A 21,742-nucleotide genomic window follows, 5' to 3' on the forward strand; every position below is an offset into this window, starting at 1 on the left:
AAAAAAAAAAAAAAAAAAAAAAAAAAAAAAAAAAAAAGAAAAAAAAAAAAAATCACACCCTTACAGATTGAACTAAAACATCCAGGAGAAAGAGAAAGAGTTTGCAGGAAACGATCCCATACCCACTGAAGGGAGAAAGGGTCTCCAAGCGGTAAGAGAGGAATGAATTAAAGATGGACTACTGGAACTCTGCATGTCACCATACAACACTCCAATTCTCCCTGTAAAGACACCGGATGGGTCCTACAGATTAGTGCAAGATCTAAGAATTATAAATCAAATTGTACAAACTCACCATTCTGTGATGCCTCACCCCTACACCCTTCTTAGTAAAATACTCCATTAACATAAGTGATTCGGTGTAGTGGATCTGAAAGACGCATTCTGGGCATGTCCCCTAGACTCTAGGAGTAGGGACCTCTTTGCCTTTGAATGGAAAACCCCATAACTGGGAGAAAGCAGCAGTACTGTTGGACTGTGCTGCCAAAAGGTTTCACGGAAGCCCCACACTTATTTGGTCACGTCTCAGAAAAAGTCCTGGAGGAATTCCAACCTTCCAGAGAAACCCAGTTGTTACAGTATGTGGACGATCTTCTAATTTCTGGGGAAAGGAGAGACAAGGTATCAGAAGCCACCGCAAGCTTGCTTCATTTCCCAGGGGAAAGGGAGTTGCCTCATTTCCCAGGGGAAAGGGGCTTGCCTCATTTCCCAGGGGAAAGGGGCTTGCCTCATTTCCCAGGGGAAAGGGCGTTGCTTCATTTCCCAGGGGAAAGGGGCTTGCTTCATTTCCTAGGGGAAAGGGAGTTGCTTCATTTCCTAGGGGAAAGGGAGTTGCTTCATTTCCTAGGGGAAAGGGGCTTGTTCTTGTTTCTCCAAGAACAAACTCCAATTTGTAGAAAAAGAAGTTAAATATTTAGGACATCTAATTAGTGAAGGGAAGCAGAGAATAAACCCAGAAAGAGTATTGGGAATAGTGGGTCTGCCCTTGCCTAAGACAAAGAAAGAACTCCAAAAATGTTTAGGTTTAACTGGTTACTGTAGATTATGGATTGACTCATATGCTCAAAAGACAAAGATTTTGTATCTTAAGTTACTAGAAGAGGAACTCCATCCTTTGCAATGGTCCCTGGAAGAAATCAAGGCAGTGGAGGATTTAAAGCAAGTTCTCACTACAGTCCCAGTCCTGGCCTTTCCATCTTTAAAGAAAATGTGTTATCTGTTAGTAACAGTAGGCGAGGGCGTGGCCCTTGGGGTGTTCACTCAAATCTGGGGCGGGGAAGAGGCAACCTGTTGTTTTTATCTCCAAGCTTCTTGATCCTGTCCCTTGAGGGTGGCCCAAATGTGTGCAAGCAGTAGCTGTCACAGCCCTGCTGATTGAGCCCTTCGACTGGGCCCTGGTAGGGAGCACCCCACATCAGGTCAGGCATATATGAAATCAAAGAGCTGGGAGATGGTTGACTAATTCCTGGACATTAAAATATGAAGTCCTATTACTAGAAAAAGATGATCTGGTCTTAATAACAGATAGTTGCTTGAATCCAGTCAGTTTCTTATTGAAAGGACAGGAGAATAAGGTGGCATCAGACCATAACTGTTAGGTATCATAGAATATCAAACTAAAGTCACACCAGACCTTTGAGAAGCTCCCCTACATGATGGAATGAGGCTGTTTGTGGATGGGTCATCCCAAGTGACTGATGGTAAAAGACAAAGTGGCTATGCTGTCATTGATACAAACAATCCTTACGTGAAAAAGGTAGATTACCCAACAACTGGTCAGCCCAAACCTGTGAATAATACGCTCTTAACCAGGCCCTAAAGCTTCTAGAAGGCCAAGAAGGCACTATATATAGTGATTCCAAATACGCCTATGGAGTAGGACATACCTTTGGAAGGATCTGGACAGAGTGGGGCCTGATAAATAGTAAGGGAAAAAACTGGTACATGGGAAACTGGTCAAGCAAGTTTTCGAAAGCGTCCTGCCTCCAGCAGAGGTAGCCATGGTTCATGTAAACGGCCGTCAGAAAGGAAACACTAGAGAAGCTGTAGGGAACAGCTTGTGGATGAAGCTGCTAAACAAGCCTCTCTAGAGGAAGAAGTTAGACTGTTCAGCCTAATCCCAGATATCCCTAAGGCGGTATTAAGACCCCAATTTTCTAAAGAGGAGGAAGAGCTGGGCAAGATAGGGGTCACTCAAACTGAGGATGGGAGGTGGGTGCTCTCTGATGGGAGATAAATGATAAACCCATAATGAGAGAACTGATGTCCATACTGCACAAGGAGGTCACTGGGGTCCCAAGACCATGTGTGATGCAATACTCAAGAATTAAGGGTGTGCAGGGATTTACACCCCTGCTAAACAAGTGTGTGGGGGTTGTGTGGCCTGCCAGGGATTTACACCCCTGCTAAACAAGTGTGTGGGGTTGTGTGACCTGCCAGAGAATAAACAAAAAGGTGGTTCGACTACCAGCTGGGCGCGGAGGCTCACGCCTGTAATCCCAGCACTTTGGGAGGCTGAGGCAGGTGGATCATGAGGTCAGGAGCTCAAGACCAGCCTGCCCAACATAGTGTGAAACTCCATCTTTACAAAAAATACAAAGAATTAGCTGGGCGTGGTGGCAGGCACCTGTAATCCCAGCTACTTGGGAGGCTGAGGCAGGAGAATCACTTGAACCCGGGAGGTGGAGGTTGCAGTGAGCCGAGACTGCACCACTGCACTCCAGCCGGGGCAACAGTGCAAGACTCCGTCTCAAAAACACAAACAAACAAACAAACAAAAGACTACCAGAGGGAGACCTCCTTCAAGTAGATTTTACAGAAATGCCCAAAATAGGGAGACTAACGTGTCTACTGGTAATGGTAAACCACCTCTCCAGCTGGGCAGAGGCCTTCCCCTCCCAACTGCCACCACCAAGTATGTGGTCAAAATAATCTTAGAACAAATTATACCCAGATTTGGCCTGGTAGAAAATATTGATTCAGACAATGGGAGCCACTTTACCTCGAGGGTGCTAAGGGGAATTCTGGAGGGTTTGTACATTAGATGGGTTACCACATCCCTTGGCACCCCGCTTCCTCAGGAAAAGTAGAAAAAAGGAATTGGACTCTCTAAAAGCGTATTTACTAAACTAATCTTAGAAACTAAAGTGCCTTGGACCAAACGTCTCCCCAGAGCAACTCCTGAGGATTAGTACAGCCCCTAGGAAAGGCCTGGGATGGTCCCCTTACGAGTTGTTATATGGACTCCCATATTTAGGTGGGACTACCGACCTTCCTACTATGAAAACCAAAGATGAATTTTCAAGAAATTATATACTGGCCATATCCTCCACCCTGTCATCCCTCAGGTTGAAAGGATTTCTGACTCAAACCCTGCCTCATGAGTTCACGGTTCACCACTTCCAGCCTGGTGAAGCTCTGCCCAAGCTGGGAAGGTCCCTACCAAGCTCTCCTGACCACTGAGACAGCTGTATGAACAGCTGGATAGGGGTGGACACATGGCACTCAGTCAAGAGACTGGTAAAAGAACTCCTGGAAGGAAGGGGAAGGGGAAGTGGGAAGTGTATGGACCTCCTAAGGAACCCTTCAGCTAACTCTGAGGAAAACCTAGAAGGAAGCTACGAGCAGGCTCTGCCATTGGGGTGGATGTAGTTAGAATTAATCGGTACACAATTATTGGACGGAGCCTGGTAGAAGAATAGCCAATCAAACTAATAGTCAATATAGCTAGAACCTCCACCCCCCGGACCATAAGTTTCGATGCCTGCCAAGTCTTACCTTGAGGGAATTTAGGGAACCAAAGGCAGCTGTCACGAGCAAACAAATATCTATGTCCTGAAACAGGTCGCTATGGGGAAAGCCCTGTGCTAGCTGGAATGAGGTCTGGTGGACCACCCAATTTTGAGGCTGGGTGAGCCATTCTTCCAAAACCAAACCCTTAAAGAATAAAATACAGTTGGCCGGGCGCGGTGGCTCAAGCCTGTAATCCCAGCACTTTGGGAGGCCGAGACGGGCGGATCACGAGGTCAGGAGATCGAGACCATCCTGGCTAACATGGTGAAACCCCGTCTCTACTAAAATACAAAACTAGCCGGGCGAGGTGGCGGGCGCCTGTAGTCCCAGCTACTCGGGAGGCTGAGGCAGGAGAATGGCGTAAACCCGGGAGGCGGAGCTTGCAGTGAGCTGAGATCCGGCCACTGCACTCCAGCCCGGGCGACAGAGCGAGACTCCGCCTCAAAAAAAAAAAAAAAAAAGAATAAAATACAGTTATATAAGAGCCCCACACCACCTAACTGTAGAAATTTAGAGTGCAATCCTATATTAATTAACATAAACACCCTAGCTACTCTAGACCAAGAACCTTGGAGGTAGGGATCAGGAATAAATATCTCAGGAAGGGATCCTGTGGAACAGTTAGCTTTCAGGCACGTCACCAACTCTATACCGAGCCCACCCAGGATTACTATAACTCCCGGTCCCAGTACTTCCTTTAACCCACCGGACAATACCCTAAGAGAGTAAAAATAATGAAGGTAACAGATTTGAGGCAGACTTTAGAAACTGAGACTGGATATGGGGATATCAATGCCTGGGCTGAATGAGTCAGATTTTTGGTACTAGCTCTTAATAAGAGCGACTGTTACGCATGTTCTGCTGGGCAGCCTCAGGCACAGGTGGTTCCGGTTCCCCCAGGATGGGATACCAATCCTGATGGAATGCAATGCATGTTGGCTTTATACCAGGACAGGGATGCATGGGGAAATGAGATTTGCAAAAGTCTATCATTGCTCTTCCCACCTTGTGAAGATCAGACATGAGAGCAATCCCCTCATCCTCCATAGGGAACACGAACCACTCCTCTTGTCTCTCTAGGCAGGGGGCAGAGTTCAATAAGGCTGTGGGAGAACTCTCAACTTGTACCCACATCCTAAACATTACTGGTGAGTCAAACAAAGGCAACTACTCAGCTCTTCAGCGTATGAAGAGCTGATGTCTGGCGGTAAGTGGGAAGACGAACGTCTGTGACCTGTTACCGTCCAAATGGACTGGGACTTGTGCCTTAGTTCAACTGGCCATTCCATTCACCCTGGCATTCCATAAGATCCCCAAGAACCCCCATGGCCACCTAAGTCAGAGAGATCTAGCAGATTCTTTTGATCCCAGTATTTATATTGACCCAGTAGGAGTCCTAGAGGAGCACCTAACGAATTGAAGACCCGAAAACACACAGCTGCTGGGCTTGCATCAGCACTCTTCTGGTGGTCAACTACTAATAAAATTGTAGACTGGATTAATTGCATCTATTATAATCAACAAAGATTCATCACCTATACTCAAGATGCTCTCAAAGAAGTGGCTGGCCAGTTAGATGCCACCAGCCGAATGGCATGGAAGAACAGACTTGCATAGACACGAGCTTGGCAGAGAAAGGGGCGTACGTGTCATAATGAGAGGAAAGCATTGCGCTTTCATTCCTAACAATACTGCCCCAGATGGAATCATCACAAAAGCATTAAAAGAGTTAACAACTTTAGCCAACGAATTGGCGGAAAATGCTGGAACTAAAGATTGGCTAGAGAGCTCGTTCGGGAAAATGGAAAGGAACGGTCGCCTCCATTCTGACATCCCTTATAATAGGGGCTGGAGTCCTGAGAGCTACAGGGTGTTGCATTATCCTCCGTCTTAAAGGGTTAACCCAAAAATTAATTGAAACAGCCATCAACAAACAAATGCCCATAACATATCAACTATTATTAGAAACCAAATCAGATCTACTCTGTTATGATGAAGACAGTCAACAGCTTTTGAAATGATTTGAGGAACAAAGGACACAAAAATAAAGGTGGAAATGGGACTAATAGGAATAAAAAGACAAAGAGGAGGGAATTGAAGGAAATAATGTATACGGTGGTCCATTTCCAAGACAAAGTGCCTTGAATCGGCTTAGGTCAACAAACTACAGAAGAAACAGGATAGACTAGGCCCGTGCTTGGATCACTGATGCCTGCTTGTCGATCTCCCCGCCACCCCTTAGTTGCCCTCACCCAAACCAAAGAAGTTTAGTCTAAGATACAAGTTAACCAGCCTGCGAAATAGCTCCCTTTGTCTGTTCTCATCAGCCTGCCCAGCTACTTAGGTCATAAGTCAAATACCTGAAGAGCCCCTGAGCTGACTGGGATTGCAATGCATTGTGGGCTGCAACAAAACACAGCAGGACAACCCTAAAGAAAACACTTACAGCCCCTGCCCAGCAACCAATAGGCGACATCCAGGAAGACTGTGACCCCGACAGTACTCAGCCTATGAGAAAGCAGGGGCGGGACTTGCGCACTAGGGGATAAGAGGCTTGTTGTAACCCTGCTGGGTGTGCCTGCCCACCAGACACCCAATCGTGCAAAACCGTGTTTAAAAGTCTCATTTCCACTGTTCTCTGGGTCCATTCTTTGGGTTTGTTTCCCACATGGTGAACAGTGAGTTGGCTATGTCACAGCACAAGTTTCATCTTTCCTATTAGGTCCTGGGAGCCTCAGGTGAGGATGGGGGATCTCTGGAAGTGCTGTTTGTGACTTCAGTGACTGCAGCCATAGCTGCAGAAAGTCTACCACTCTGATTACCTCATTTAAAGACTTGATGCCATGGTAATAAAATTTATACTGACATTTGTCTTCTGAAAGCTATAAGCAGTTATCAAGTTTCTTCATTAAGCCTGAAGACCTCTGGAATTTCCTCCTTCTCCCATTATGCATACAGGTAACAGAAACCTCAGGGCTCTGCTGGATCCCTAATTCAGGGCTGAGTTTATCTGTTCATTAAAAGTGACACCTGTGTAACAGGAGCCAGGACAAGGCAGGTCCCCGTGACCAGTGCCTTATCCTACATGTCAGCAGGAAGGAAAGAGTGAGACCAGTGCTGCCCTGACAGCAAAGACAAGGCAAATGTAGAGTTTATAACTTAAGCAGCCACTAAAAATCTAAATACGTAGCTCTGGTAAAAGCACTCAAAAATGTCAATCTGGCCAGGTGCGGTGGCTTACACCTGTAATTCCAGCACTTTGGGAGGCTGAGACAGGCAGATCACCTGATCTCAGGTGTTCAAGACCATCCTGGGCAACATGGTGAAACCCCATCTCTACTAAAAATACAAAAAGAAAGTCAATCAATATCATAACCGTGTTCCAGACACTGAACTTTCACGTTATTCATTTTTACAATAAATGATGTGAAAATATGATCGTTCCCACATTCCAGATTAAACCAAATGAGGTTTAAGGAAATTCTGTGAGTCCCAGCAGGGACAGGTGCCGCAGGGGGAACCCTCAACTGTCTAACATCAAAGCTGTGCCCTCACAGAAGCTTATCTAGAAATCATAGGGACAAGACAGCATCTACTGCGGACTGACCTGGAGAAGGGCCGGGCACGAAGTAAAACCAGTAAAACCAGTAAAACCAGTAAAACCAGTGTAACATGAGCAAAACCATGGGTGAGAGCAAAGTTTTTAACTGTTAATGTTGCCTGATTTTCTTTAAGGTTTTGTGTTTTAATTAAGAGATCAAGGGTGTTTGGCAGTAGTTACTACCACAGGTTTTGAGAGGTGAACTGCAAGGAAGAGAACAGATGCCTTCATCTAAATAGATGCACTATTTCCACGGGTTGGTCCCCATCATGAATTTCCCATTTTGTATGAAACTATGAGTTGACCTTTCCTCTATTTCATTTTAGAATTCATCACTTCCAAAGAGAAAGAAGCCTACAAATAAAGCTCGGGGTAGATTCCCATTTCTGCCTCCCAACGTAAGGGACCTGCGGGCACACAGCCAGAGGAGCAGCCCCACTTACTTGAAGGCTGGGGATTCTAAAGACCTCCTCCAAATGGCACAGACCACTTTCACTCAAGTCTAAAATCGGTGAGGAGGAAAAGATGATGCCTCCAACACACTTGTGAACATCTTTGGAGGGGGTGGCAGGCAAGCTCCTAGTCTGACCAGCACCCTCCTCCAGATCAGCAGCAGCCACAGAGGGAACTGTGTAGGAGCCGCTTTCCTCCATCCGTTCTCTTCCAGGGACAGCAGCTCATCCTCCTTGGTCTGGAGTCACCTGGAGACACAGGAAGGGAAGATGTAGAAACAACTAATTATACTGAGGCAAAACAGAGTAGCTGTGTGGCAGATCTACAGTAATTTAACTTGCTTTAAAAGCTATCCTTTTTCATAAGCAGTAGCAAAAATTTGACTTTTAAACATGCAAAAAAAAAAAAAAGAAATACAAAGAGGTTCAGATTAAAATTCTCTGCTTTGACTTTGTACAATGGAGTTCCAAGATTTAACTCCTGGAAAACGCAAAGGCGCACAATAAATAGGAATGATCATTTTAGGGATATAAACAGATCAGAACACTTCAAAGCCTGTCAACCAACTGTAACGCTTCCATGAAATGATTGGGGGGGGGGGTTGCACTGTTTCTTATCTCTGGTGTGGTTCTGTGCCTTTTGAAATATGTTTTTCGTTCCTTGAGGCCAGGAAGCCTGTCTTTTGTGTACCATTTTGGCCCAGTGACCAGAATTAAGTCTGGCTAACACCCAGTTAAGCACCGGGGAAAAAACCTGTTAAATTAAGAATCTTGAATTTTCGTTGTCCAGCAACACTTTTACTCAGAAGTATTGTTCACCAAAACCTCATTAAGCGAGGCACACTTACACTTGCAATTTCCAAACAATTTATTCGGCAATAAGAATCAACGTTGGAATGTACCAGTTCGTCTAATTGAAATCACTCAACAGCCCAAGGATTGGCATATGTGTGTGTACTTCATTCGCGTTTTAGGGAGGAGGAGGCTGAGGCGTAGGTCAGTTAGGGAACTGCTGCAGGGGCGCAGTTAATTGCGGGGTAGGGGCGACACTGGGACCAAGCAGGGTTCGACCCCAGGCGGCCTGCATTCCATGGAAGCCTGCGGGCTTTTTCACTGTCAGTTCACTTGTTTTCTCCGAATCACGGAACTTAAAACAGAGGAGGGGAGGCTTCAAACCTCAGAACAGGGAAAATATCTTAAAACCAGAAGTGAAACGACAGCCTGGACTTACACAGCGCCCAGGCAGCGCGGGCTCTGTGGGGTTTCCAAGGCTGCCTTCAAGGGATCCCCACGCACGCCCACCCCCGCTCCCTGCCTCGGTTTCCCCATCCGGGCGAGGCTGAGTTGGATCCGACGCTCTGGGCCTCACATTCCAGGCCTGAGGAGTGTAGCCTTTGCCGTCAGCATCGGGGCTGGAGCTACGCGACAAAGCACGAGGGGCCGCAGCACCACCTTCCTGCCACCGCCCGCCTCGAGGGCCCAGCGAGCTGGCCGTGCCCGCCCGTCTCACCTGCCGCGCCCCGGCCCACTGGAGCGCAGGCGAGTCCCGCCGCTGAGAGCTGCAGCCCAACAATGGAGGCCACCCAAACAACGCGGTCGCCATGGAGACGCCGGTACCGAAGCCCGCAGGCGCCAACCCGCGCGTGGGTGTGTCGGTGGTGGGCCTGAGCGAGGGGTGTGGTGCGCCTGCGCGGGGAGGGGGTGGTTGCGCCGGCTGCGGGGAGGTTGTGGTGCGCCTGCGCGGGGGCACGGGTGTGGTGCGCCTGCGCGCGGGTTGTGGTGCGCCTGCGCGGGGGCACGGGTGTGGTGCGCCTGCGCACGCACACAACCAACGACAGCACCCGTTTTTCCGCGCCAGCTGCCGCGGAGGGGCGGTGACCGACGGGCAAGTAGAGACCCAGGGGGTGTGGAGGGGCGAGCGCCCTCGCACAGAGGGGAAGGAAGACAGCGGGATGCTGAGTGCTGTCTGGGGAGCCGGAGGGCCCGGGGCGGGCGGGGCTGCTCGAGGACAGCCGAGCAGAAAAGAATTGGTGCTGAGGCACCACCTTTGGAGCCGCCCTCGCTGCCTGCTCTTCCCGCCGGGCTCACTCCCCGCTTCTCTCCTGGGGCTTCCTGGAGTCACTTCCCACGTGAGCTGCTGGTCCCCAAATCTTGCCTCAGGGCTTGCTCCCAGGGGAACGCAGACTCAGAGCGTCCTCCTTGGAGAAGCAAGGCTCCTCTGCTGAGTCTCCTGCCGTGGACGGAGGAGTGAGGGGGGCGAGGAAACGCAGTGAGTGTCCTGAGGAAGGGTTTTGAGAATTTGTGAGAAGAAGAAATGACACGGGCGGAAGGGGAGGTGCTCCGTGGTCACGTGGAACCCTGGAGCCCCATGCACCTTCATTCCGGGATCCAACTGTTAATGAAAAGCAGCACCCGCCATCCCGCCCGGACACACTCTTGAAACCTGGACAGTTTAGCTAGAGCCAGCCATAATTTCTTTTTTTTTTTTTTGACATGGAGTCTTGCTCTGTCTCCCAGGCTGGAGTGCAGTAGCGTGGTCTTGACTCACTGCAACCTCTGCCTCCCAGGTTCAAGCAATTCTCCTGCCTCAGCCTCCCAAGTAGCTGGGATTACAAGTGCCCGCCACCACGTCCAGCTAATTTTTGTATTTTTAGTAGAAATGTGGTTTCACCATGTTGGCTAGGCTGGTCTTGATTTCCTGACCGCAGGTAATCTACCTGCCTCGGCCTCCCAAAGTGCTGGGATTACAGGCGTCAGCCACCCGGCGGCCGGCGTGATTTCACTTTTTTAAGGAAACAACATATATGGAGAAACGACTACCCACTTAGGGGAGTTACATTTTATTTTTGTGAAGAGATTACAATAAGAAATGTTTTCAGGCCGGACACGATGGCTCATGCCTGTAATCTCAGCACTTTGGGAGGCCACGGTGGGAGGATCGCTTGTGGCCAGGAGTTTGTGACCAGACTGGGCAACCCAGTCTCTACAAAAATTAAAAATAATAATAATAATAATAAATGCTGGGTGTGGTGGCACACACCTGTAGTTCCAGCCGTGTGGGAGGCTGAGGCAAGAGGATCGCTTGAACCTAGGATTTTGAGGCTGCAGTGAGCTGTGATTGTGCCACTGAATGTCAACCTGGGTGACAGAGCGAGACCCTGTCTCAAAAAAAAAAGTTTTCGTACGTACCCAACTATCGTACCAGTCAGGAAGCCGAAGGCACAACCAGTACCTTCCCAGGAGCGTGGGGAGGCCAACCTCCTGGGCAGAGCAAGGAGAGAATGGGGAGTGGCATGGGTGGTGCCATGAGCAGCAACGAAAGGGATGGAAGATTTCAGCACAATGCTGTTTCTAACATGGTTCCGCATTCCAGTATCTCTTCACAAATAAAACATTTACTAACAATTTGAGCCTGTTCCCTCTTGTTAATTGTTGCCTCAGGTTTCTGTTTCACATTTTTCATGCTAAATTAATTTTTGTAGTCAGTAGTTCATTGTTTGTACGGGCATGTTTTGCCCTTTTCTGTTCTCAGTTTTTACCCAGCCAGATTGCATCCAGTGGTTGTCTTTTGGCAAGCATTCTTGGGTGAGCCTCCCAACGTAGGAACGAATGAAGTGTTCATTTTGATCTGATTATTGAGTGGCTATGAAGCTGGTGCGGCGTATGGTGGTTTTAGGACCTTCCTCTGGGGCAGCAACTGCTGCTACCCTGACGAGAAGTTTGCTGCCCATGGCATTGCCACTTTCATGAAGGAAATCTGTCTTCTCTTTTCATGTCTTTGTTCTGAAATTCTGCTGTGGTATTTCTGAGTGTGGGTTGGTTTGGCTCTGCTGTCTGGCGCTGGCCGTGTCTTCTCACCTGAGATAGCAAGGTTCTCGGCCATCTGTCCTCCCGTGGCACCTCTGCACCCTGACGGAATTCTTGTTCTGGGATCTCCTAAAAGGGAGTAGGTTGCACCCACTCAGTGTCTTCTCCATCTCTCAAACTGCGCTTCCCAGTGTTGGCCTCTGTTCTGGGTTTACGATCTTTCCATTCCTAGCTCTCTCTCCGTCCAACTTGTTTGTTTCATCCATTGAGTTTTTAAATGAAACCGCATTGGTCTGTGTTTCTAATTTTCTTTTTTGTGTCCATTTGTTCTTATTTCTTCCAGTTTTTGTTTTATAATGTTGTTAATGTTCATTGCTGTTTTCTTTCTCTATCCACCATGAGAATCCTAAGCACATCTATGTATTTATTTTATTTATTTTTTGAGATAGGGTCTCAGTCTGTCACCCAGGCTGGAGTGCAGTGGTGTGATCTTGGCTCACTGCAGCCTTTGCCTCCCAGATTCAAGCAATCCTCCCACCTCAGTCCCTCAAGTAGCTGAGACTACAGGCATGTGCCGCCATGCTGGGGTAATTTTTGTATTTTTTGTAGAGACGGGGTTTTACCATGTTGCCCAGGCTGGTCTCGAACTCCTGACCTCAAGCCATCCACCTGCCTCGGCCTCCCAAAGTGCTAGGATTACAGGCGTGAGCCAGTGCCAGGCCTGAACCGCTGCCTGGCCTAGACACACTTATTTTAAACTGTGCTCTAGTGTTTTCTGGGTTGATGCCTGATACTGTTATCTGTCTTCTTTGAGTCCTGTGTTTTGAAATCTAGGCTTGCAGGCTTCTGCAAAGGGGGTTATGTTCTGTTTCCCTGGGTATTCACTGTGTGTCATGCCCTGGCTGGAGCCTCCGTCCAGCCTTTTGGGGTCATGCTTGGGTGCTTGCCTGGCCTTGCCGTTGGGAGCTGTAGATCCAGTCCTGGAGCCAGCAAGAGGCTGGGCCAAGGGCTGTCCTCGTCTCCATCCCCAGATATCGCTGCAGAAGTCATATGTTTTTCCACATTCCTGTCATGGAAGTGAAACTGCCTTAGAAAATTACAACTGAGGAAATGATGATAGTGAAAGAAATCAGACCTAACCGACCCCATCTTACTTCTAACTTTTAAGCTGTCCTTGTTCATTCCTGGGCGTAGGCTGAACTAACGTTGGGAAGGAACTCTGAAACAATGGGTAACAGCCCTTTCCTGAAAATACCCTCTTCTTGCCCAGGGACCAGTCTGTCTTTGCAGGACCAACAAATTAGCTACAATATTAGAGATTACAGGTTAGGGGTCCTGCGCCTCTGGCTCCAAGAGTCTAAACCTCCCCAAATTGCCCCTGGGTATAACATCATTATTGTAAAACCCTAGATCAGAGCTTGAGATATTTTGCAAACCCAGCACTCCATAGATCAGCTGACACCACCCAGACCCTTAATCTGGCTCCACCGGTTCTGGCACCCACCTGGGAGTAGAAAACAGCAAGGAAACCTCACTTCGACCCCCTATGATTCCAGCTCCAACCTGACCAGTCAGCACTCCACATGTCCCAAAGCCCCACCCTCCGAATTAGCTTTAAAAACTGATCCCAGAATGTGCAGGGAGACTGATTGAGTAATAGTAAAACTCCAGTCTCCTGCACAGCCGGCTCTGCATGAATGATTCTTTCTCCATTGCAATCCCGCTGTCTTGATAAATCGGCTCTGTCTAGGCAGCAGGCAAGGTGAACCCATAGGGCAGTTACAGAGGCAAGAGACTTACTCCAGCCCTGGTTTTCAGCGATGCTCTTGGCTGTTCTCCACTGCTCTCAGGCACTTTCTGCCCCTCACTCTTCAGGGACAGCCTTCCCAAGCACCTTTCCCTCTTTCTGGGACCAGAGCCCCCACAGGCCCAAAGTGTGGGTCCTGTGAGCTGCTATGTGTTTCTGATTCATTTTTAGTCTATGAACTGTTGTTGATTTTTAAATTTGTCTTTAAAAAATCATCTGTCATAGGCCAAGCATGATGGCTTACACCTGTAATCCCAGTGCTTTGGGAGGCTGAGGTGGGCGGATCACCTGAGGTCAGGCGTTTGGACCAGCCTGACCAACATGGCAAAACCCCCGTCTCCACTAAAAATACAAAAATTATCCGAGCATGGTGGTGCATAGCTGTAGTTCCAGGTACTGGGGAGGTTGAGGCAGGAGAATTGCTTGAACCTGGTAAGCAAAGGTTGCAGTGAGCCGAGAGCATGCCACTGCACTCCGGCCTGGGTGACAAAGCGAGACTCCGTCTCAAAAAAATTAAAAAAATAAGAATTACTTATTGTAGCCATGGGTGGGGAGAATTGTGGGAGGGCCTCTATATTAGTTTGTTTTTATGCTACTGATAAAGACATACCCAAGACTGGGAAGAAAAAGAGGTTTAATGGACTTACAGTTCCACATGGCCGGGAAGGCCTCACCAGCCTAGTGGAAGGTAAGGAGGAGCAAGTCATATCTTAAATGGAGAGCAGCAGGCAAAAAGCGAGAAAGCTTGTGCAGGGGAACTCACCTTTTTAAAATCATCAGATTTCGTGAGACGTGTTCACTATCACGAGAACAGCCTGGGAAAGACCCGCCCCTATGGTTCAGTTACCTCCCCCTGGGTCCTTCCCGCAACACATGGGAATTCAAGATGAGATCTGAGTGGAGACACAGCCAAACCGTATCAGTCTCTAAGCTTGAACTTGCAATACCATCTTGTCCGGAGAAAGTAATATTTTCCAATACAGGAAATAAAACAGTTTTACTCTGCTTTAGTTTTTTTATGTAATACCTTATTGTGAAGCTGCTGTAAGTTATGTGTGATGTTTTTCCAGTAATTAATATTCTTCTACACTGTAAACCAAAACAAAATTCTAAGTCCCCCAACCAACTGAATGAAGCCCTCTTCTCAGTCAAGGGGATTCCAAAGAAACCTGAAAAACTAGTTCAGACCATTACAAGCAGTGAAGGATTGGGCATGCTTCATGATACTCCTCTCCTTTTTGGGGGTTAGGCAAACTCACCAGCATTAACATTAAAATAGAGATCTCGGCCGGGCAAGGTGGCTCATGCCCGTAATCCCAGCACTTTGGGAGGCCAAGGCAGGCAGATCACTTGAGGTCAAGAGATCGGGACTAGCCTGGCCAACAAGGGGAAACCGCATCTCTACTAATAGTACAAAATGAGCGGGGCGCACACCTGTAATTCCCACCACTCGGGAGTCTGAGGCACAAGAATTACTTGAACCCAGCAGGTGAGGTTGTAGTGAGCCGACAATGCACCACTGCACTCCAGCCTGGTGACAGAGTGAAAATGTCTCAAAAATAAAAATAAAATAGAGATCTTAAGACTGACAGAATAGACTGTAGCAATAAGATACCAACTCCAACTGAATCTGGCATAATATCACATGGCAGATAAAGAAGGAAAGCAAGATAATTACCCCCAAATTTGTTTCTTTTCCGTAACTTGAAATAGTCCTGCAAAGCTGTCTTTTGTGGGGCAGAGATTTGTATTTGTAAAGAATCTGTAACATAACTAGATCTTTACCCTTCCAGGCCTTCCCAATCCTGAAGAGATGAACTGAAAGTCTAGCATCTTTTAAAGATCAACACAGGAAACCGTGTTAGTCCATTTTCACGCTGCTAATAAAGACATACCGGCCGAGTACTGTGGCTCATGCCTGTAATCCCAGCACTTTGTGAAGCCAAGGCAGGCGGATCACGAGGTCAGGAGATTGAGACCATCCTGGCTAACACGGTGAAATCCCATCTCTACTAAAAATACAAAAAAAATAGCCGGGTGTGGTGGCAGACACCTGTAGTCCCAGCTACTTGGGAGGCTGAGGCAGGAGAATGGCGTGAACCTGGGAGGCGGAGCTTGCAGTGAGCCAAGGTCGTGCCACTGCACTCCAGCCGGGGCAACAGAGCGAGACTCTGTCTGAAAAAAATAAAAAAGACATACCAAAGACTGGGCGATTTACAAAAGAAAGAGGTTTCATTGGAACTGTAAGTTCTACCTGGCTGGGGAGGCCTCACAATCATGGCGGAAGGCAAGGAGGAGCAAGTTGCGTCTTACCTGGATGGCAGCAGGCAAGAACTTGTGCAGGGAACGCCTCTTTTTTTTTTTTTGAGACGGATTCTTTGCTCTTGTCACCCAGGCTGGAGTGTAGTGGTGCGATCTTGGCTCACTGCAAGCTCTGTCTCCCGGGTTCAAGCCATTCTCCTGCTTCAGCCTCCCGAGTTGCTGGGACTACAGGCGCCCGCCACCACGCCTGGCTAATTTTTTATATTTTTTAGTAGAGATAGGGTTTCACCGTGTTAGCCAGGATGGTCTTGATCTCCTGACCTCGTGATCCACCTGCCTTGGCCTCCCAAAGTGCTAGGGTTACAGGTGTGAACCAGTGCGCCCGGCCAGGGAACTCCTCTTTTTAAAACCATCATCTCTCATGAGACTTACTCACTATTATGAGAACAGCACAGGAAAGACTTGTTCCCATGATTTCATTACCTCCCACCGGGTCCCTCCCACAACACGTGGGAGTTCAACATAAGATTTGGGTGGGGACACAGCCAAACCATATCAGAAACATCAGAATTTATCATCAATTGTTTCTAACGGTAGCCACCAATGAGACTTCATCTACTAATAAGAACCTTGATCTCCACAACCCTTTATCTTAATCCAGACACTCCTTTCTGTTGATTCATTCCAGGTCTTTAGATAATAATTATTTCAACCAATTGTCAATCAGAAAATCTTTGAATCCACCTGTGACCTGTAAGCTCACTCTCCTGCATCTCTCCCCATCCCACTTTCAGTCGTCCTGTCTTTCTGACCAAACCAATGTATACCTCACATGCACTGATTGATGTCTTACGTTCCCCTAAAATATATAAAACCAACTTGCAACCCAACCCCCTTGGGCACATCTCAGGGTCTCTTGAGACTGCCTTGGGCCATGGTCACTCTCATGTTTAGCTCAGAAATAAACCTCTTGAAGTATTTGACAGAACTTGACTCTTTGTCAACAACATCAAAAGAAAGGCAGTCTTTTTTTTTAAATGTAAAATATACTTTATAGAAAGTTGAATGTAAGGCCAATACACATTTCTCTATAAGTTTACAGATTTCAAAATGGCCTAAAATTGTTTTTTGGAAGATGTTCAAAATGCCGCTGGCAGCTGATTCCATTTCTGCTGTGCTGTGCCTGCTAAACCAATCATCATACAATGTGACAACTGAAATACATTGCTCTTCCTTGAAAAGAGTTCAGACTGCAAAGTGAAGATGACCTCTGTTTCCTCATGTAGGTCTTCTGAGAGCACAACACAGGACTGGGATTGTGCCAGGAAGATGTGGAATGGTGTGGAAAGACAAGAAGCTGCAGCCTTCAGGCTGCCGTGGAAAAGCTGGGGGTGTCTTCTGTGGCCCATCAGGAGGGGGTGTGTAATGAATTATTAACGAATTTCTCAGATGAGCCAAAGTGGTGAACTTGTCTCAGTACCCAGGGAGACTCAGCCTCCTCCCCAGCTCTTGGCCTCCATTTTCCCAGCTGCTGTGGTTGGAGTGGGTCCCTGGAATTCATCTGTGGGAAATTTGGTCCAGGTGTGGGGGTGTTGGCAGGTGGGGACTTTAAGGTGTGTTTAGGCCATTAAGAGATTCACGCTGCTCTTTCGGGACTGGGCTAATTCTTGAGGGAGGGAGTGGGTTCCCACTCTCTCCGGATCAGCATTAATTTCCACAAGGTTGGGTTATTATAACATGAGGCCATCCCTCAGGTTTTGTCCACTACCTCTTCCACTTTCCTTCCGTGTCGTGATGCAGGACAAAAGCACCACCAGAAGCTGTTGCTGTGCTCTCGGGCTTCCCAGCCTTCAAAACTGTGAGTGAAGTAAACATCTTTCCTGTATAAATCATAACCCAGTCTCAGCTATTCTTTATAGCAACAGAAAATGGACTTAGACAGTGGCCTTGAGACTTGGGTGCAAAATGGTTTAGCTCCATCCATCACCCCATCCCAAGCCAGTTTCATGGCTTGTAAGCCTCTGATCCCCGTGCACCCCACCTGCTATCTTAATTCTTTAACTTGAATTCATGGACCTAACATATACACAGGTTTTGGGGATTCAGACATCGACATCTGTGAGGGCCATTATTCTGTCTACCACAATTAGATCAGCACATCTCTTGGAAAGGAACTGTCTTTATTGAAGGAAATACATTGATGAGGTGCCAGGGTGGGCAACAGTCTGTGAACATTGGTGTTGGCCTAGGCCAGTGAGAACGCTAGGGATGGAGTCTTAAGCCAGCCAGTGATGGCCCTATTCAGTCCATACAGTTAAGAGAGATCAAGGATGAGTGACCAGGAAGCCAAGGGCAAGCACCCCAGTAACAATCATGATTCCTGGCCCATTTCCAGACTTGAGCCAGGTTTTGGACCCAGAATGCATTGTGCAAGGAGAAATTGATTTGGTGGAAAATTACATGGTAAGTCTATTGTAAGAGGTAGGAAGAATTCCCAAGAGGTTCAGCGAAAACTAAGCAACTGAAAAAGTCATTGTTTCAGGAAGGACAAGCAGTAGGAAGGGAAATAATCAGTACACAGAATGAAAGGATGGTGAGTCCTATTCAGGGCAGCACTCAGACCAGGGAAGAGATGTCCTCCTGCCCTGGGCTTTGTGTTTTAGAGGGCCTGCATTTCACAGACACAGAACCAGGTGTCTGTTCTTTTTGGTTTTGTAAGAACACTCTGGGATTGAGTAAGCGATCAAATGTGTTCAGGAGAGGGACACGTGAACCAAACCGGCCCCTGGGCCAAAGAGAATGGGGCTGAGACATGCACACGTTTGTGGAGAGAGGAGAGAACCACGACCTCCATGCCAGGACACTGGAGGAAGAACAGAGTGACCACTGCAGATCACCCCAAATGGGTGTCAGGCAGGAGGGCTTCCCGATCAGGGTGCCTCCTCCCCTGCTGGGTAGTATGGTCCTGCAAAGGGCTTAGTAATTCCAGGGCTTCTCAGATGCTGGCAACATTTTACTTCCTGTGCTGGTAGTTACACTGGCATGTTCCCACTGTGAAATTTGGTTGAGATGCATGCCCATTACCTGTGTAGATTCCCACAGGTATGCTATGCAAGAGTTTATACACATCCTTAGGAGAAAATGTCAGGGAATTTTACTTTGTTCTTAGGCTAGGAAAGGATTTCTTAAACAAGATATGAAAACACCATAAAAATAAATATTGATAAATTCACTATACTAGAAATGCTCCTGTTCATCAGAAAGATACCACAAAGAAAATTAAGTTAGCCAAAAACTGAGAGAAGGTATTGGCGATTCTTATATCCAGTGAAAATCAGTACCCAAATCTATAATCCGATAAAGATAGTATGCAGCATTCCTGTGATTCAACAGGGAAAATATAGATACACATTTACAGTAATAGATAAGATATAAACCAATAGCTCACAGTAGAGGAGAAATAAATGGCCAATAAAAGTATGAAAGATGTTTCACTTTACTAGCTGTCAGAGACATGCAATTTGATCCAAGATTGTATTTCCGATGAATGAGTCTTAACACTCACTCAGCTGGCACCAGCAAAGCAGCTGCCGTGTGTTGGTGAGCTGGTGAAGCCCACGGAACCCGCTGCTGTGAGAGGGTGTTTGTCAGTATCTTGGGAGCATCTGGGGACTCCTGTGCAGCGTTGAATTCTCAAGTGCAACAGCCCCAGAATTCCCCCTTTGGACTCTTCAGTAGAGAAACAGATGGAGGCATGCGCCAGGACACAGGTGCCAAAATGTGCCCTGCAGGATCATGCATTTAAGCAAAAGCACTGGAAAGGCCAGGACAAGAGAAAGCACGAATACATCACAGTGAAACCAAACAAGGAAGCATATTACAACCTCAAAATGAATGAACAATAGTTGTTCGCAACAATGAGAAAAAGTCTCAGAAACAGCTATTTCCAGAAAAAAAAAGTGGGAGACCTCATACAATATGGCACATTTTTACGAGGTTTATAAAGCCAAGAAAAACTAGATGGCACATTGCATGTGTGAATTATGAAATTCTAAAACAAGAAAAAAAATCCAGGAACGTCCCACAATCCAGGCTGGGGAGGGGGCAGGGAGGGGATGGTGGGGGCTGTGCAAGGTGGGTGTTATTGCTGAACGTGTCCTCCGCTGTTATGCTGATTAAAGATAAACACAGCCCGTCGCCACAGTGGTGAGGGCAGATTGTGATTAGTCATAGCTGTTGCAATGGAGAAGAGTCCAGCGTGACCTGACTCAGCTTGAATCTGCACAGCGGTGACTGGGGGGGTTTTAAAGGGACAGGGAGGGGTGGGGGTCCACTGGGGCTCAGGAGAGCCGGGGAGGTGAAAACTTAGAGTGGGAAGTGGGTGTGTCCACAGGAGACCTGTCTGTAATAGGTTTGTTGACTGCGGTTATGGAAGTGAGGCCCTACCCCTGCAGAGGCTGGGGCATAGGGCCGTATTCTCAGGGGTTGCTGGAGCCAACAAGAGATCCTTTGGGCAGCTTGAGGTTTCTCAGGCAGGCATTTGGGGGGCTAGGTCACCCTAGGGATGCAGCCTGGAGTTCTTAGAAATGATGTTGGCGTCTGTTCAGTCCTTCGTGGGCCGTGTTGAGGCCTGGTGGAGCAGAGGGCCTGGAGGAGCCTGGCTTGTGTGGAGTCAAGGGCAGACTTGATGTTCTAACCCCTGGCTCCTCAGAGTGTGACTATATTTGGAAATAGGGCTCCCTGTCCCCAGGAAGGCCAAGTCCTTGCCGCCATTGTGATTTCTTACAGTCCTGGAGCATCTGGCTGTCCTCACCCTCTGCTGGAATCTGTAAATTATTGGTCCACCTTATCTGTCCATCTTACAATAAATGACATCTCCATACCCTGCCATGGCCTTGGGGTGGGTGCAGTGCACCTCACCATCCTGGGACTGGCTTGTCGTGTGGTTTGTTTGGCCAATGGGATGTCAGGTGGGAGGGAGCAGAGAGGCCCAACTGGAGAGTGGGATGGAACACGGTGAGGCCCGACTGGTCAAAGGGATGTTGGGGGGATGCCAGCAAGGTGGGCCCTGTATGTCCTCCCACAGCTACCCTCTTGTACCTTTGCATGTTCATGGGAGGCACATGGCGACCTGCTTGTCCCAGAAGAATGAGACACCCATAGAATAGATGTGAGCTGCATCTGTGGCCCAGAGCCAAGACTGACCAAGCCCAGCCAAGCCCAGCCAATCCCAGCCCACCTGCAGAGTGAGAGGTAAATGCTTGGCGTTCATGCTACTAATTTTGGGGTGGCTATGTAGAATTACATTGAGACTAGCCAACTGGAGTCACATCACCCTCCACATAGCCTGCTGGGACAGTGTCTCAGATGACCCAAGGCCAACTCCCCAGAGGGTCCCCAAACTAGTCCCAGGCCAACATGTGCCTTCTTCCTGTAAACAGAGCCACTTCACTCACTCTCTGGTCTGTAACCTCTTTAAAAATTCCATCTAAGGGCCAGGCATGGTGGCTTACACCTGTAATCCCAGCACTTTGGGAGGCTGAGGTGTATGGATGGCTTGAGTTCAGGAGTTTGAGACCAGCCTGGCCAAGATAGTGAATCCCCATCTTTACTAAAAGTACTAAAAATTAGCTGGGTGTGGTGGCAGGCACCTGTAATCTCAGCTACTGCTGAGGCAGGAGAATCGCTTGAACCTGGGAGGTGGAGGTTGCAGTGAGCTGAGATCGTGCCATTACACTCCAGCCCGGGTGACAATGTGAGACTCCATCTCAAAAAAAAAAAAAAAAAAAAAAAAAAAAGGCCGGGCGTGGTGGCTCAAGCCTGTAATCCCAGCACTTTGGGAGGCTGAGCGGGTGGATCATGAGGTCAGGAGATCGGGACCATCCTGGCTAACACGGTGAAACCACGTCTCTACTAAAAAAATTTAAAAAAAACTAGCCAGGCGAGGTGGCGGGCACCTGTAGTCCCAGCTACTTGGGAGGCTGAGGCAGGAGAATGGTGTAAATCCGGTAGCGGAACTTG

General features: G+C 47.9%; 2 protein-coding genes across 9 annotated transcripts in view; one reads left to right on the plus strand and one right to left on the minus strand.

Annotated features, from left to right (window-relative positions):
- The window catches only part of LRRC27 (leucine rich repeat containing 27), a 49,274-nt gene extending 39,659 nt beyond the window's left edge, over window positions 1-9,615 (minus strand). For 4 of the 8 annotated variants that reach the window (XM_017893850.1, XM_017893853.1, XM_017893854.1 and 1 more), the window contains exons 1-2: window positions 9,356-9,615; window positions 7,837-8,094 (exon numbers count right to left, since the gene is read on the minus strand). In XM_017893850.1, the coding sequence (XP_017749339.1) occupies window positions 7,837-8,046 (210 nt within the window). In that variant the 5' untranslated portion in view covers window positions 8,047-8,094; window positions 9,356-9,615. Of the gene's footprint in view, window positions 1-7,836; window positions 8,095-9,076 lie in introns of those variants that run through there. The other 4 variants (XM_017893856.1, XM_017893857.1, XM_017893851.1 and 1 more) reach the window with 3 other exon arrangements.
- The window catches only part of LOC108543392 (uncharacterized), a 94,046-nt gene continuing 81,734 nt past the window's right edge, over window positions 9,431-21,742 (plus strand). The window contains 3 exon segments of the mRNA XM_017893860.1: window positions 9,431-10,061; window positions 10,063-10,114; window positions 17,008-17,579. Coding sequence (XP_017749349.1) covers window positions 9,447-10,061; window positions 10,063-10,114; window positions 17,008-17,147 — 807 coding nt within the window. The 5' untranslated portion in view covers window positions 9,431-9,446 and the 3' untranslated portion in view covers window positions 17,148-17,579.

Source organism: Rhinopithecus bieti, unplaced genomic scaffold (genome assembly GCF_001698545.2).
Source record: "Rhinopithecus bieti isolate Rb0 unplaced genomic scaffold, ASM169854v2 scaffold_24263, whole genome shotgun sequence".
NCBI lineage: Eukaryota > Metazoa > Chordata > Mammalia > Primates > Cercopithecidae > Rhinopithecus > Rhinopithecus bieti.